Below are 17,606 nucleotides of genomic sequence, written 5' to 3' on the forward strand. Positions count from 1 at the left end.
TGGGAGATACGCCATAATCCTACCAGAACATTAGCAATGGAAGAAATCCACTGCAACAGTGCTGTCTGTCCTTGGGTCATCATCCTCATGATTCTTATTTCCAAGAGAAAAAGAACTGGGCCTGGTTGAAGCAACCCATACTCAGACAACATGAGCTCACTGACTTTACAAGTCAGTTTAGAGGGGTGGTAAGGGCTGGTCTCTGCAGCCAGACAGCATGGATTTGTATCCAGGTTCTGCCACTTACTAGCCTTGTGACCTTGAGCTAGTCCTTTTTCCATTGCTCCAGATTCGGCCCCTGCAATGGGGATACCTAGCTATGGGGGTTGGTGAGTACTGATGGTGTAAACCTGTCAGTGACTGGCACAGGGGAAGTGTTCTACAGCTTTGGTGTCAGTACTGCTAGGAATGCATAGGGCCCCTGGATTTACAGTCCAACCAAGAATGCCAAGATGAAAGGTCAGCCTCAGAAAAGAACCAGGAGGTATCATTAGGAGAGGCTGAGTGTCCAAAAAGTAATTACTATCCACAGCCAACACCTCTGCCAGATTGTAGCCACCACGAGGACAACAGATTCTCCTCTCAATTCACTGTTGCATCCACCAGCACCTGGCTCGGTGAACCTCAGTCCGATATGCAAATACTGATCTGACTGCTTCCTTTTTGTGTTCCTGATCAACCAGCACAGGGCTTTGCCTGGAGTAGGCTCAAAATAAGTATTTGCTGATTGAATCTGTAGATCAATGGGATTCTCAGAAAGGGGGAGAACTTTGGGATCAGAGTTGTACCTGGTAGGAGTCAGTGGCAGGCAAGTGACAATACAATGACGCTAATATATCATTTATCTTGTCATTTGTACGTCAAACTGTATGTGACATTTGTATAGATTATAGGTTGGCTGTTCACCAGGCTGATACCTCCGGTTCAACAAAAGGTGGCGGTAGAACCACCAGTTACTTGCCACACTGCCTTGGGGAGGGGGGTGGCTCATCTGTCCCATGCTGGTCTTGTTCCTGCCTTGCAGGCACCACTGGTACCTCACAAGGACATCCTGGCACCCTTTGCACTGGCTTTAACACACTCTGTGGATAGGACTCAGTCAGCCATCTGCCAAGTCTGCTCACAAAGACAGTAGGATGTCATGGAAGAGCCTATCCGATTAGGAATCCTCAGAGTTCAGCCCTGGCCCTGGCTCAATCAATGGTGTGAGGTCTCTGGTTCTCAGTGTTCTGATCTAAATAATAGGGTAATCCTTGATTTGGAGCTTGTGGAGGTGTTGAGCAAATGAAATCACACCCATGGTGATTTCATCTGGAACTCCTTCTGTTTTAAAAGACAGAAGCCAACTCAAACTGGCTTCAGTGAAGAGGGGACTTTATTGGCTCATGTTACTGAGAAATCTGTTTGGGGGCACAATTGGCTTCATGTGCTCAAATGTAGTGTCAGCATCTGATTTCTCCCCAACTCTCAGCTCTTCTGCTGAGAGCTCTGCTGTTCTCATCCTCAGTCTCCAAACGGTGGTCCCCAGCAATTCCAGGGTCTCACACCTTCAAGTTCAAATCCAGCCTCCCAGCAGCTGGGATAGACTATGGTTGGCTCTGTGTCATCTGGCGTGGAGGATGCAGCCACAGTGGACAATCAGACCTGAGTCCAGTGCCAATCAACCCCTGTGATGAGTAAGAGAGCTTGGTCAGGCTTGGTTGTATGGTTAACATTCAGAGCTGGAAAAGAGTAAGGGTTGGAGTTAGGGGGAGAAGGTCGAGTTTACCTCACAGATTGAGAATGGGAGAAGAGTGGTCTGCCAAAAGATATTTGGGGTACTATTAACAGAAAGAGAAGTGGATGCTGGGAGGCTAAAATATGCACTATAACTGGGATTTTTTTGTTGTTGTTGTTCCTTGGGTCTTCTTTGCTGCCTGCAGACTTTCTCTAGTTGCAGCAGCAGGGGGCTACTCTTCACTGTGGTGCCCTGGCTTGTCATTGTGCTGGTTTCTCTTGTTGCAGAACACGAACTCTACAGCATTGGTTTCAGTAGCCGTGGTGCACAGGCATAGTTGCTCCGCAGCATGTGGGATCTCCCAGGACCAGGGATCAAACCTGTGTCCCCTGCACTGGCAGGCAGATTCTTAACCACTGGACCACCAAGGAAGTCCTATACCTGGGATTTTTATATCACGTGATATAAAGCATGCATTGCAGCCTCCCTCTTTGCCGTGAAGTCTTCTGTCTTCACCCCAAAAAGCTCCTGCAAGCACCCAAGGACCAGCTGTCTCACCCTACTTCCTGGCTCTGAACTCCTGTAGCCCACAGGATCTTATCACTCACCAGCAACAGGCAGAGTTGGGTCATCAGTTATCTTATTATGTATATGTCCTTTCTCTTCATCCACTTGGCAGGATCCTGGAGACCAAGGGTCACATCTTATTCATCTTTGTGCCTCCCAAAGCACTTTGCCTGATGCTTGGGTCATAGAAGACTGTCCATAAACTTGCTGACAGATCAAACACCTAATTTACATGCTTCTGGAAGTATGGAAGTAAATAGTAGCTTGCTGCTGCTGCTGCTAAGTCACTTCAGTTGTGTCCGACTCTGTGCGACCCCATAGACAGAAGCCCACCAGGCTCCCCTGTCCCTGGGACTGTCCAGGCAAGAACACTCGAGTGGGTTGCCATTTCCTTCTCCAATGCATGAAAGCGAAAAGTGAAAGTGAAGTCGCTCAGTCGTGTCCAACTGTTAGCGACCCCATGGACTGCAGCCTACAAGGCTCCTCCGACCATGGGATTTTCCAGGCAAGAGTACTGGAGTGGGGTGAATAGTAGCTTGATTCAACTACAAAACTACCAAAACAGGAAATCTGTGCCCTCTACACCATTTCTGAAGGATCACAGATAATTTCCTGAACTAATAATGATGCTGGGGTCAAGATTTGCTGGGATCTTCTTTGCTCCGTAGCCCCCAGTAGCTGGTATCATTCTTTTTTTAAAATAAAGGATTGAGTGAAGGCCCAAGGAATCTTAGTGTCAGCTGCCAGTACCCCTGGTGGGTCCTGTGCCAGCAGAGCAGACATAGAAGCCTGGAGGATGACAATCATAGGAAGAGGAAGCAGATGTCTGTCCTCAGTGGCTCCCACCTCAGGCAACAAGGCAGAGCCCCAAGGTCCCTTCAGTGGGACTAGCTGCTGGCTCCCTGCCCTGTGCTGATCTCTATTCACTCTCTATCCTCATCCATAACCCTGACATCCAGCAAGGGGAAGGAGAAAGGAGGACATGGAAAATCAGTCGGAAAAGATCTGCTTGTAGCTTGGATGTTGAAATAACATTCCTCCCGGGTTAATCTTTGTCTGAAGCTCCTGTGGCTCCGATTTCAGAATCCCTTGCAGGCCTTCTTGGCCAGGCATTTTGCACTTTTGTCTCTAATCCCCTCAAATCGCCCTTTAGGCCAAGTGACTTGTCCAAATCCGCGCAGCCAAGCCAAGATTCCCTCACCTGTAAAAGATATGGAGAAGGAAACGGCAATCCACTCCAGTATTCTTGTCTGGAGAATTCCACGGACAGAGGAACTTGGCAGGTTACAGTCCATAGGGTCGCAGGGAGTCAGACACGACTTAAGTGACTTAGTAAAAGATTCGAGGATTAAATCAACGAGCTATAGAGATCCTCCACCTCCTGTTAGTGTGAGGCTTCCCCGGTGGCTCAGAGAAGGATATGGCAACCCACTCCAGTATTCTTGCCTGGAAAATCCCATGGACGGAGAAGCCCGGTAGGCTATGCAGTCCACGGGGTCGCAAAGGGTCGGACACGACTGAGCGACTTCACTTCACTTCACCTCCTAGTGTAGTGAGGAAAATCAAATCAGTTGCGGGGAAAGAACCAAGAAGTTAGTAAAGGAGGGAGTGGTAGACAAGGTCAGAAGAGCGGTGGGTGGGGCAGCTGAGAGAAAAATTAGGCTTGGCGGGTAGCGACTGGGGGAGGGACTGGGAACGGAGAGCAATGAGCAATTAATCCTCCACTCTTAATAGCGGTTGGCTCTCGCTGGGCGCTAAGCGATGCCGGGACTACCGGGGAGGCGGTGCGCCGGGCCTGAGGCCCCGCCCAATATCTCCTAGCCCCACCCACCCTAGGCCCCGCCTCTGATCCCACCCCTGCTCCCACCTCGCTCTGCCTCGGCCCAGCCCCAACTTCTAGCCCCGCCCCCAAGGCCCGGAAGCGAAAGCTGTTCCTCCTCTTCCGAGCGGGGTCACGGCCCAGCCGGCGGGAGCCCGGTTTGGAGAGTCCGGGGCCCTAGGAGAGTCCCGGTAGCCCCGGCTGGAGCCATGTCCCGGAACCTGCGCACTGCTCTCATTTTCGGCGGCTTCATCTCACTGATCGGCGCCGCCTTCTACCCCATCTACTTCCGGCCCTTAATGCGGCTGGAGGAGTACAGTGAGTGACCTCTGACCCCACGCGGCGTCCCGGCCCCGGTGACAGTGATCTCTGACCCCGCGCGGCCGACTGGCCCTAGTAACCCCCCGCTTTCCCTCATCATCCCCACGTGGGGCCATGGACAGAGGTTGGTTCACGAGTCAGCGAGACCCGGGTTCGACTTTGGCTGTGTGACCGGGGTCAAGTGACTCAACCTCTGAGACCTTCACCATCCTCAGTAGTAGTTATCTGTGTGTGTGTGTGCGTGAGTGCGTGCATGCTGGGTCGCTCAGTCGTGTCCAGCTCTTTGCTATCCCATGGACTGTAGCCCTTCAGGCCACCCTGACCATGGAATTTTCCAAGCAAGAATATTGGAATGGGTTGCCATTTCCTACTGGGATCTTCCCAATCCAGGGATTGAACTGCGTCTCTTTTGTCTGTATAATATCTGTAAAACTGCCTGGCATCTGATGAGACTCAAAGGTGGTAATAAAAGCAGTTGACATAGTAGGTCAACACTAAATCCTAGTTCATACTGGTATTGACTGGAGGCTTTATAATGTGTCTTCATTAAGCACGTTGCCAAGATCTCCTGGAGAAGGAAATGGCAACCAGCTTCATTATTTGTCTTGAGAATCCCAGGTACAGAAGGGTCTAGGGAGCCCCAGTCCATGGGGTCACAAAGAGTCGGACACGACTGAGCAACTAATACTGGATCACTTAATTTATACAACCTCATTTTGAGGCAGGTTAGTATTGTTTTATGGATGGGAAGTCTCAGAGAGGCTGTATTACGTGCCCAAGGACACACAGCTAGTAAGTGGCAAGAATAATATTCCAACTTCCGCCTTCGTTTCCGGGCCTTCTTCCACACCCTGAAGCTGGGAATGGTGATGTTGTGGGGAGGGATGGCCCCTCATTATCCTGAGCTTGAAGGTGTTTTTATTTCCACTTCATTTCCACTCCCAAAGATGTCATTGAGTGGACATATTTCGAACCTGAACTGTTAATCTGGATTTTTGAGTTTTTCCTCTCCTTTCTCCTCAAATCTTTTTTTTCACATTCTGCTGTCTTCCTTGGTTTTAAGCCGGCTGCTCACATGACAATGGCGAATATCCTGGGAGTAATTTTCTTCCTTAATCATTCAAGTCCTATCATTCTAAAAGCCAAACTCTCCTTCCTTGAGACCTATACCTCAGCAAGGATTAGCACTTTGATACATCTGAAACCATCTGTCAGAGAGAAAATATCAGGCATTAGAGGCTCATTTTGTTCTCCAGGAAACCTGAATCATCCTGAAGATGGAAGAGGGCCAGCCTTGCCCCTTGACAGTATTAGCGGAGGCTGAAAGCTTGGCGATCTAAAGCCGAAAGCTCCGTGTAAATGCTCTGCCCATTACAGATTCTACAGCATTTTGTTTCTGAGACAGAGCGTTTTAAGCACACACTCAGATTTCCTTGCAGCTTCTTTTTTATCACCTGGTATTGAAATGGTCTCTGCATTCTGCCTTCCAGCCTGTCTCTGTGCACCCATGTGCGGGGTAAATAAAAGTGGGGTTGAGTGAGGCCTTGCATAATCTGTGTTATCCCTCCTTACAGACTCCTTGCTTCACTTTTTTATGATAGCCTCTAGAGTTGAACTTGAGTCAAGAGGGTCTGCTTTGGATCCCCCTAGCAAAGTTTCAGTCTAGGAAGACTAGAGCAGTGGTTTTTCAACTAGCGGTGATTCTTGACTCCCAGGGACATTTGGTTCTCTATGGAGACATTTTTGCTTGTCACAAAATGGGTGCCATGGGGTAGGGTGGGGTGGGTGAGTGTGCCACTGGCATCTAGCACATAGAGGCCAGACTCCTAAAGTTTGTGCAACACGTAGGACAGCCGCCCATAAGAAAGAATTACCCAGCCCGACATGTGAATGGTGCCGAGATTGAGAAACCCGCCTCTGGTTCAGGGTGTGGGTTTGTGCTGTGTCTCCCAACAACAGTCTTACAGGTCCATAGACTATGGTTAACTGAGTCACTTTAAGACAGACGAATTAGGCCTTTTAAGTGAGCGCTGAGTGTGTGGCTACAATATCAGCATTTTTAAATGTGTAAGGCGGTCAACACCTGCCCACATTTCTGGTTCAATTTTAATTACTTTGGACACTTTTATCTGAGTTATAACTGAGTCCTTAAACAGGTAAATAATACTGTATAGCTAATATGTATTGAAAATGGATTATATGTCTGACACTCTTCCAAGCACCTTTTCTATATTAACCCATTTGGTGCAAATAGCAACCTTTTATGGTAGTTGCTATGTGATCATCATCCCCATTTTATACATGGACAGACTGGGGTATAAAACAGTTAACTTGTACAGAAACCCACAACCAATGAGTCTCAGATTTGAACCAGTGCCATTCACTATTACACCAGGGCACCATACTGCCTCTCTAAGAGGATAGAGGGAGAAAGTCAGATGAGGGTCTAAGTCCCTTCCTAGAAGAGGATCTTAAGATGAGCTACTTAACCTCTCTGAGCCTGGCCTGTTTCCTCATCTGTAACAGTGAAATTGCAGGACTGAATTTACATGTTTTGGAGTGAATTAAATGAGATAAAAGGTGTAGAAATACTGATTTTTTATTTTTGTTTTGGTTGCTCGGTTGTGTCCAACTCTTTGCAACCCATAGACTGTAGCCCGCCAGGCTCCTCTGTCCATGGAATTTTCCAGGCAAGAATACTGGAGTGGGTTTCCGTTTTCTTCTCCAGGGGATCTTCCTGACCCAGGGATCAAAACTGTGTCTCCTGCATTCACAGATGGATTCTTTGCTGCTGAGCCACCAGGGAAGTTCATATTTTTACATTAGGAATCCCATAAAAACATTTCAAAAATAAGGAGCTCCAGGGGCAGGGAAGTGAGACAAGGAGATTTAAGCAGATGCTCAGACCCAGGTGAGGCGTTCGTGACCAGGTCATGGAGATGCACTGTGAGGACGGAGCTTCGATTCGTTTCGGCACGTTCAGTTAGCATTTACTTGGCCTTCTTTCCATTTTTTAAAAACCTGTGTTTTAACAGCAGTGTGCCTGGCGCTGTTAGGTGCTGGATATATGTGGCTGGACGAGTCAGAGCTCTCCTCTCATGTCACCGCCCCACCCCTGTCCAGCCCCTCTCCCGCCACCCACGGCCTGTGCTCTGAGTTGTCTCCCTGCCCCACCAGCACCACAACCACCCCGCTCTCTACCCGGCAGCCACCCTGGTCTTTCTGGTTACACTATCGTTGCTTATCTACCTTCTTTGCATTTGTGGTCGAAGAATGCAGACCATGTGATTTTGATTCTTTGATGCTGGTCAGGATTTGCTTTGTGACTTGGTACAGGTCAGTTTTTGTGAATGTTCCCTGTATGCTTGGAATGAGGTATGTTCTCTTCTTTGGGGGTACAGAATTCTGTGTATGATGGTTCCAAATCATTCTTAATTCTATTACTTATATGTCTTGAGGCCATATTAGTTGTTGCTCACAATCTAGAATGTTCTGAAGAATTTTTTTTTTCAATTATCATTATGTAAGAGTCCTCTTTATCCCCTAACATTCCTCCCCAATTCTGTTTTATCTAATATCATCATAGTTACCAGCTTTCTTTGGGTTAGTGTTTTCCTGGTATATATATTCTCTTATATTTAGCATTTATTTAAGTCTTTTAAGCATTTACTTAAGTCTTATAAGCAACCCAAACTGGGATTTTTTAAAAAAAATCCAGTCTGATAATCTTTAAAATGTTGGATTGTTTTCCCTATCTTATGTTTTCTATTTAATCTTGTCTCTACTTTTTTTTTTCCTGTCCTTTTCTGCTTCAAGGCTTCTTTATTTAATTTTCTTGCCCTCTGCTAGTTTGAAAGTTTTACATTCTGTTTTCTTTTTCTAAATTGCTTTGACAATTTAGAGCTAGTCAATATCTTTCAGTTTAGTTCAGTTCAGTCGCTCAGTCGTATCCGACTCTTTGCAACCCCATGAATCACAGCACGCCAGGCCTCCGTGTCCATCACCAACTCCCGGAGTTCACTCAGACTCACGTACATTGAGTCAGTGATGCCAATCCAGCCATCTCATCCTCTGTTGTCCCCTTCTCCTCCTGCCCCCAATCCCTCCCAGCATCAGAGTCTTTTCCAATGAGTCAACTCTTCGCATGAGGTGGCCAAAGTACTGGAGTTTCAGCTTTAGCATCATTCCTTCCAAAGAAATCCCAGGGTTGATCTCCTTCAGGATGGACTGGTTGGATCTCTTGTAGTCCAAGGGATCTCTTTACCTCCTATGAAATAAACAAAGACCTTAGAAGGCCTTAGCTCTTGTTCCACACTCCCCACCCCTCCTGCCTTGTGTTTCTTGCTCCCCAGACCACTTAGGACCATCAGCGTTTTACGCAATCACTGATTGTTTCTCTAGACCACTTAGGACCATCAGCGTTTTACACAGTCACTGATTGTCTCTCTTGACCCACATTCTTTATTCACTGATCTGTCTGTCTCACACCTTTCTAGTTTCAGTTTTCTTCATTCTGAAATACATCTTTGTGTCTCTTTGGTGAGAATTTGTAACTGGGAAAATACATGCGTGTGTGTCAGAAAATGTACAGAACTCCAGGGTTTCCACTGTGCCTGTTGAAAAACCTATTGTTGTGCCATTTGCTCTTAGAATTTGATCATCTCACTTGCTTATTTTAAAACACTTGAATAACCCTCTGCTGTCCTCAGAGTCCAGCTGGTGGAAAGTCATTGAAATGTTTTAATCAGGAGAGCAAGGTGATCAGATTCAGCCTTTCCAGGCATCTCTGACTGTATCTGGCGGAGGGGCCGGAAGGGCCAAGGTTGAAGGTAAGAAGGCCAAGACCCAGGCAGGCTGTGCTTCCTGTGACTTTAGGAGAGATGACGGTAGCCTGAACCAGAATGCTGGTGGTTATGGGAATGGGCAGAAGGACTGAGTTCAGGAGCCAGGTTTAAGAAATAAACCCTCTATAGGGATTTGTGACTGATTAGCTCAAGGGCAAGCAAGGGAGAGGAAGGAGACTGGCCCTCAGCTTTGTGGCTCCAGCAGTTGAAGAGATGTGGTGCTAGGCATTAAGGAATACATGAAGTCTGTTTGGGGGGCGAAGGGACAGGCCGGTTCAGTTTGAGATGTATTGAGTGTTAGGTACCTGGATGTGCTCCTGGAGGTTTCCCCTAGGTGCTGGGATGTGCCAGTCTGGAGCCGAGCCACAGGGTCTGAGCTGGAGCTAGAGACAGCACATCTTCAGCATCAGATGGGAAGCAGAGTCACTGCAGCAGGTGCGGCTCCAGGCAGCATTCCGGGATTGAAAGCGACCCGCTGGTCCAGGATGGAACGCAGCTGAACACTGGCACTCGAAGGTCTGCAGGGCAAGTGGCAGGGGAGGAGGGGCCTTCTAAGGAGACTGACAAGGATTGGCCAGAGTAAGGGCCTTAAAACCGGAAGAGGCTGCAGTCATAAGCCCCAGGAAGATAGCTCTTCATGGCAGAGGGTGTGATCAGCAGGGCTTGGCTGCTTAGAGACAGTAAGGAAGATAAAAACTGAAAATATCCATTGGATTTAGCAAAAAAGAAGGTGAAGCTCAGTGGCTATTTTGTTAAGAGTGCTTTCAGTGGTTTGACAGTGGGGAGAAGGCAGATTGCAGCGGATGAAGAGTAAATAATATATTAGGTTGACTGTATAAAGACGTTGGGCTGTCTGAAGAGGAGAATGAGGAATTGTATTTGCAGCTGGTCGAGGGGGCTAGGGAAGCAGAGGTTCTGTTTTGTCTGGGAGCATTGGGGAGCCAAGAGGGCCTCTGGATAAAGAAGGCTGCTGGAGGAGGTGGGGGAATCTCGACGTCAGATGGAGGAGGAGCCTTGGACCCAAGGCAGGACCCTTCTCCCACCAGTTGAGGAGGAAGGGTGGGCATGGATACAGCTTGACGGCGGTGTGGCTTTGGGAGGTTGTAGGTCCTTCCTGGTCACCTTGGCTTCTGTTCTCTTTGTGACGCAGGAGGTCGGGTGACTACACGTGAGAGGCAAGACCCCAGGCAGACTGCCCCTGCTCCGGACGCGTTCTTCCTCGGGCTTGGTGGTCCACCTCCACCAGCACTCCTGGCTTTGCTCTTTTGTTCCTACCTTTCATCCACTCCTTCTTAGCCTCTCTTGTTGGGTCTTTTCCTTCATACCTCTGTGGTCCCCAGAATTCTGGGCAGACCAAGGAGAAGCCCACAGTCCTTGGAAGGCCTGGGCAGACACCCAGTCCTTGACAAGGGGAGCGAGAGGCTGGCAAGGAGCCCAGGCCATGTAGGGCCCAAGAGCCAAGTCACTGTGGGACCTTTCAGCTGGGCCAGCTTGACTGATGCTGGCTGGCCTGGATAGGGGGTAGGTAGGTTCCTGGGCCCCTTGTGAAATAAGCCTCAAGGCAGTAGAAAAGAGGCAGAAGGCCCCTTATGTAAAATAAAGCCAAGATCTTCTGTGATTTAAAAGCAGACAGGCCACTATTGCAAGACTGCCATCTTGAATTTCATCTTGACATTCAGTGTGATCTTCAGCTCTTTAACTAACTCAGCCAGACTTTACCAAGTGTTAGGTAGCATACAAAGTCAGTTCGACTCGTGATAGCTGATACTGAAATGAGCCCCGGGAGATGGCAATTGTCAGTCCGAAACCAGAGTCTTCAGTTAGTTCTGCAGTCCTTCTGCAGGGGAGTCCGGATGTTAATTTTTAGCTTTCAGCCTGTCGGCCCAACTGTGGGAAGAGCCCATGTTTAGGGAAGCATGCAAGTGATACAGCTTGAAGCCTGATTGCGTTTTGTCTTAGAACCAGTCAGGGATCCTGAATGTAGCCTTTTAAAAATAACAGCATTTCAAGGCAACCTATGAAATGAGACAAAATAAGATCATTTCCTGTGATCCTGTACATTTTTAACTAACTTTAATTAGGTGTGGAGAAGCATAAAACCATAGGGTTTTGCCAGGAAACTTGTGCTCATTCAGCCCCCACGTTTAGGGGCCTTGTTCAGGGTCACTTAGCACATTCATTCGGAGAAGGCAATGGCACCCAACTCTGGTACTCTTGCCTGGAAAATCCCATGGATGGAGGAGCCTGGTGGGCTGCAGTCCATGGGGTCGCTCAGAGTCGGACACGACTGAAGCGACTTAGCAGCAGCAGCAGCACATTCATTGCTGGGTAAATACTCGACCCAAACTCCCCAGCCTTGTCTGCTGCTTAATGAAGCCCAGTTTCACCTGCATTTAGGACAGAGGAGTGTCTGCCAGCAAAGCCAAGGTGGAAGAACCATGACCCCTCAATTCTTCCTCTCCTTGTGCCCCCACCCACAGTGTGTGATAGTTGGAGCAGGCCTGTGAGAAGTCACTTGATGAGGAATACCTCTTACCTTAAGAGGGCGTTTTCCCTATTCCATGGCAAGTGCTCAGAATATGCTTTTTATTCCTTTCACCTTGAGGAAAATGAATTGCACAGACTAAAGTCTTTTTTTCTAACAGGCCTTACAAAGCTGCCTGGATTTCATCACACACCCTGGTGAGAAACAGAGGTGTTCCCAGCATTGGGAGGAGCCCGTGCTTCTGGTGGCCCCTTGGTGCCCTCAGCCACTGGCTCACACTCCCTCCCATGGCACACACATCCAGCCTGGGTCACCCCGCAGACTGCAGCAGAGTGGGAGCACTAGAAAAGTACTTTTTCATTTTATATTTGCTATTTTTAAAAGAGACTTTGAATTAATCATCATGAAATAGTGTTGTTAGACTTCCTTATACTTGTTTTGCAGTTGTGTTTTTTTGTTGTTAAAAAAATGCAGCTGACAGAGAAAACCTAAGAATAGTGGAATGAATCCCTTTATGTCCTTCACCTAGATTTACCAGTTGTTAACATTTTGCCACATTTGCTTTCTCTTCCGAAGTGTATGTGACATGTCTGTACACACATACATACATAGAATACGTGTATGTTCACAGATTATACACATATTACTATTACTGTTATTTTGCTGAACCATTTGAGAGTTAGGTAGCAGGCCTTGTGAGCTTTGATACCTAAGACATCAGCATGTATTTCCTGAGCACAGGGACATTCTCTTACGTAATCACAGTTATCTAATCCAGGAAATTTAATGTTGACGCAATGCTTTTATGTACTATACAGTCCCTATTCAGATGCTGACATCTGGCCAGTTACCTCAGGTGGTGAGTTGCTTGTATTTTAACTAGTTCATTGGCAGGAGGAGATGGAGAGGGTATTCTTGAGGTGGTGGTCTCACTGCAGAGGGTCCCGAGGTGAGATTCTGCACGTGCTTTTAGGCTTTTGTCTGCTAGTGCTCCCCAAGAGCACCGTCCCTGACAAGACCGCTGAGGAGCTGGTGCGTGGTGTGCTGCGTCCATCTGCTGTGAACGTTAAATAAAGTAATAAGTCACACAGATTTCACAGTATGGACATTTAATATAAGGATGGGTTTAAGACTGTAAAAAGTCTTAAACTTTAAAACTTAAAAAAGTCTTAAAAGGTGGGTTTAAGACTCTTTTGCTACCGTACAAAAATGAGCCCATCTGCGTGTATTACTAAGTTCTGAATAATATAACTAAGAATCCTCGATTAAAACTGCAAATCAGCTCACTGCCTTAGCACCAGGGGGCAGAGTTGGGCTTGCTGAGACACTGGAGAGGGGACTTACCTAACTGACATTGCAAAGCTCCTAGCCCAGTGCTGCGTATTTGCATTTTAATCATTTCACTCCTGATAGAAATATGCTTACTACCAAAAAGTCAGTAATTAGCTTATCCTGATTTGCCCACACAGTTAAACCCCTGACTTCTGTATTGCCCTTTACCTGAAGCCCAGAGACGTCTGCTATTTCTCTAATGACAGCAAAATAGACACCTACTGTCAGCTTCATCAGGACGTATTTGCTGAGTCCCGAGGGGCCAGTTTGTTTGCCTTTAAGCATATCCCACATTCACAAATAAAGTGTCTTTGTGTCATATTGTGAATTTATAAGATTGTTTTGGTCTTCAAGGACTATGGAACATTAATGGATAAAAGAACCAGGGAGTGTAGATAGGATGCTAATACCAGTTATCACTCAGTAAGAACTAGTTCTACAAATCAGTTTAAATTGCCCGTCCAAGCCAAAAAAAGAGGTGGTTGCATAAGGACAAGGATTATAAAGAGATTATGGTCTATTTAAAATAAATCCTCAGCCTCTTTCCAACCTCATTAGCAATTAGCAAGGAAGTGTAAAGACAGGGATTTCTTTCTCTTCTGTTGGTTCTCTATTGCAGTGTAAGAGGTGAGAACACAATTAGGCATTCTGTTGTCACTGGAAGTCAGCTTCCTTTGATGCTTGGCAGACTGCCAGTTTCTTTGGCTTTGTACAACCTGCCTCTTGTAGAATGTGTTCCGGTACACCAGGCTATCTGATTCTCTTAAATCTGGACATCTAGAATGCTTTCGGGCAATCAAGTGTTTTTTTTAAAAAAAACTCATCTCTTCCTTTTTCCGTAATACTGGAGAGTGGACCTTTTAGGTATGAAAAATGATACCTATTTTTGTTCCTGGCACTATTGATGACAGTGTAGTCTTGTACTAGTTGGCATTTTCTAAGAGCATGTTTGAGACACATCGATACTTGGAGACTTCCATGGTGACAGCATGGTGGGGCTCAATCCTACAGGGATTCAACTTCTTAGGAAATAAGACGGTCTTTTGTGTTGAGTTATTTTAGAAAGTCTGACACCTTCAGGCTCCATTATCATCCTCTCTAGATGGAAGGCATCCTTTGGCATCTCTTGGTCCATAGGGACATGGTTGTCATTTACCTGCTACTTCAGAGAGGCCCAGTGAAACTGTCACCATTGTCTATAAGGGGCTTCTTTGTGCTGTATCTTCTCTGTCTCACTTAGAATTGGATGTCAAGATTCAGATGATCCCTACTGCCCAGTGTTTTAGTTGCCAAAGCAAAACTTAGCATTGATAAAACCTCAGATAGGTCCCTTAGGATTGACTTTCCGTCGTATCACCAGAGAAGCAAGTTCGATCAATATTCGATTTGGCAACACCCTGTTTCTTTTAACTTTGTGAGAATCCAGAGGCCAGAATAAAGAAAATGGCCTAATATTAAAGAAGAGTTAAATATGGATTTAAAAGAAACACTCTTAGCCTGATTAAAACAGAGGTTTGATTACAGCACTTAATTACTATAATATACTAGTAAACATCCTTTGGCTCCAAGTCTTTCTGCTGAAAAGCCACGATTTGTTTGTCAAGATACTTAAAATAATAAGTCTTTGTTTTTACAGCCCTTGGGTTTATTTGAAACCACTTAGAAAGATGTGTCAGAGTGCTTGAAGCCCACAGACATAAAATGCCCAATTTCTCTTGGCCCTCGCCTGTTGGACATCTCCAAAGAGATCAGCTAAGCTGCTGTCACTAGAACGCGCTTACTAATTGGTGCAGCACCTGCAGTCAATTAGGGAAGCTTCAATTATCCAAACCAAAGCCACCCACCCAAAGATTAATTTTCTGCTCTATTTCCTATCAAAAACATAGCATATTTAGCTCTAGGCCTTCAGTGGAGTACATTTTAGGCACAAACTGCATCGTTTTCTTGTTAATTGTACTGTTCCATCAATTCAACAGCCCTGCCCTCATCGCATCACACCCACTAGTTCTTTCAAAATTGTTCTTTTTCTGTTGTTTTTGTTGCCTTTCCAAACTGCTGATATCACCGAGAAAAGATGTTCATTGGGAGTTTTTCTTCTGAAGTATGGCTTGCTTGCTTTCCCTGAAAATATCCAGTCTTTTTGCTTGATAGGGTCCAACTTCCATTACCTAAAGGCTCTGGGCAGTGGCAGCTCTGAATTTAATAGCACTCAGATATATTGTTCTCTTATTGTCCCATGTAGATACAAAGAGTCCCACCATTCTGCCCCCCACCCCCTCTCTAAAGAGTAATTTTTCTGTTGTGTTTCTCAGAGAAGGAACAAGCCATAAATCGAGCTGGTATTATTCAAGAAGACGTGCAGCCACCAGGTAAACTTAAAAATCAAGACAAAAATCTCATGTGAAATACTGCATTATTGGGGGGAGGTATGTGCTTTGCAGAGAAATCTTTTTCACTTTGAGGCTAGATTGTGATTGTGTTATTATTTTTCAGCAGTTGCCATTTTAGAGGTTGCCACCCTAAGACTTCCTCTTAATATTTCACTCCGGAATAGTTTTTGCAAGTTTGCATGTTTCTGTTGAGTTTGATAAGTGGGCATAAACATGTAACAAGTGTGCAATTAACTATGAAGCATAAATAGCTGTTTTGCAGACTTATTTACCAAGCACCTATTTAAACACTACCCTCATGGGAAAATACTGTTTACTTGTGAGCTATTTTAATTGACGCAGGATTCTGCTTTGTACAGAAGCTCAGAATTTCCCTTTATGGCTGAATGGTTAGTTACTTTGAGACAATCCAAGTTGGCTGAGAATGAGAGGTTTCTAGCTTATTAGCCAAAACTCTTGTGGCCACGGTCTTTTTTTAATTTATTTTTTAACTAGGCCAGATACATATCTCCCTACTGTGGGGCCGTTTCTGAGCCATTTAAAAATCTCTCTCGGCTGCCACGGCTGCCCAGCCGTTCCATTCTGGGGTTCCGGCAGCTTGCCCGGACTACCTCAAACTCCGAGAAACTGCACGGCTCCATTCTGATGTCATCCTCTTTGTTTGGGGTTGAGGGAAGTGATAGGAAATTTAAAAACGATCCTGTTTTTAACTCATGTTTCTTTCTATAGGGTTGAAAGTGTGGTCGGATCCGTTTGGCCGGAAATGAGAAGACTAACACCACCTCTAATTATGAAAGTAGACAAGAGACTTCATGCTTTCAGTCCTACAGCAAGTGCAGTAAGCCACCTGGCTAGAGAACACCGGCTGGAGCAGAAAACTCCAGCAGGCCGTAAAGAGTCCTGTGCCTGAGGATCACGTCCCTTCTTAAAAGAGCCCTGGAACAAATCATACTATTAGGAGGGTTTTCATGACTTGGTTTCCTTTCTAAAAATGAAGCTGTCTCACTCAGCTGGGCTTGAAGGCTATCTACATATTATTCAGTCTCTACCTCTTAGCCAGCCAAGCTGTGATATGAATACAGGCAACCAGTAGACTGGGGAAGATTCTAGACTGTTTTGCCATCCTCCAAATAGGAAATTTCAGGGGAAAACTACCATATTGAGCAGCCTCATAGGGCTCTTTGAAAATGTTAAAGTTGATAGAACTCTTTGAGGACAAGGTACATTGTACTCTTTAAGAATAAATAGTTCAGCTCAACTATCTCATTAGCAAGGTTGCTGCATATTGAGAAATAAATTTGAAGCAAACTAAATGGGTCTGCATGCCTATTAAAAATCATTGTTGAATTGACTGAAGTGAAAATGTGTATATTAAAATGGTTTCTCTTACTTCATAATGGTATAAGTGTTTTTGTACCTTTTTTATAGGCTCATTAATTATACTGAGAAGTACTGTTTGACTGAATTATATTTGACCAGACATTTGACTATGTGGTGTTTGTCAAGTAAAAATCTTAGCGGTAAATAGCAAATATGTTGAGACAAATGTTTATTGAATACAGTTCTCTACCAGATAGCTCACCACGTGCTGCAGAGATGAGCATGAGAATACTTGTTTCCTTCTCTGGTCTCTGACCTGTTATCTAGATTCTGTGCTTTCAAAAAAGAAACATCTTTTTCATTTTTTGATTCCCCCAGAGTGCCTTGCACATTGCTGTGTGCTCTCTTTTAGATGAGCTGCCTGATGACATAATTTTATTATTGTGAACTGGGAGTAGGCCTAATAGAATACTGGCATAATTATGTTAATTACTGTCAGAAAGAAATAAGATTGATAGTTCCAAAGTCATCGTTTCTGGTCAGCATTCCTTAACATTTAATTGACTCAGTTAACAACCCAATAAAAGAAGTTGACTCATTTGGGGTACGTTTAACCACTCTTCCTTGGAGGGGGCACCAGGAGGTGTGACTTAAGAATCAAGCATCCTGTGGGTGCTTAATTGAGATTTCTCTGTGACTGAGGCCAGTGCCCATACCATCTGCTTTGGAAGATACCCAGCTGAAATGACTGCGTCTGAGCATCATAGATGACAGGGGCCTCAATGGCCTGTTTGTCGGCTGGAACAGACTC

The 17,606-nt window shown here is 45.7% G+C and overlaps 1 protein-coding gene and 1 long non-coding RNA gene across 2 annotated transcripts; one reads left to right on the forward strand and one right to left on the reverse strand.

Annotated features, from left to right (window-relative positions):
* Nucleotides 1–1,357: 1,357 nt before the first annotated feature.
* Nucleotides 1,358–3,487, reverse strand: LOC138442115 (uncharacterized). The gene is made up of 2 exons (XR_011257553.1): nucleotides 2,326–3,487; nucleotides 1,358–1,667 (listed from the first exon to the last, which is right to left on the reverse strand). It is a non-coding gene; the product is annotated as an uncharacterized lncRNA (long non-coding RNA).
* Nucleotides 3,488–4,165: 678 nt separating this feature from the next.
* Nucleotides 4,166–16,869, forward strand: SMIM20 (small integral membrane protein 20). Its single transcript, XM_069593015.1, has 3 exons — nucleotides 4,166–4,421; nucleotides 15,398–15,454; nucleotides 16,205–16,869. The coding sequence occupies exons 1-3, from the start codon at nucleotides 4,313–4,315 to the stop codon at nucleotides 16,240–16,242; spliced, it is 204 nt and encodes a 67-aa protein (XP_069449116.1). The 5' UTR covers nucleotides 4,166–4,312; the 3' UTR covers nucleotides 16,243–16,869.
* The last annotated feature ends 737 nt before the right edge of the window (nucleotides 16,870–17,606 follow it).

This window comes from Ovis canadensis, chromosome 6 (assembly GCF_042477335.2).
Source record: "Ovis canadensis isolate MfBH-ARS-UI-01 breed Bighorn chromosome 6, ARS-UI_OviCan_v2, whole genome shotgun sequence".
NCBI lineage: Eukaryota > Metazoa > Chordata > Mammalia > Artiodactyla > Bovidae > Ovis > Ovis canadensis.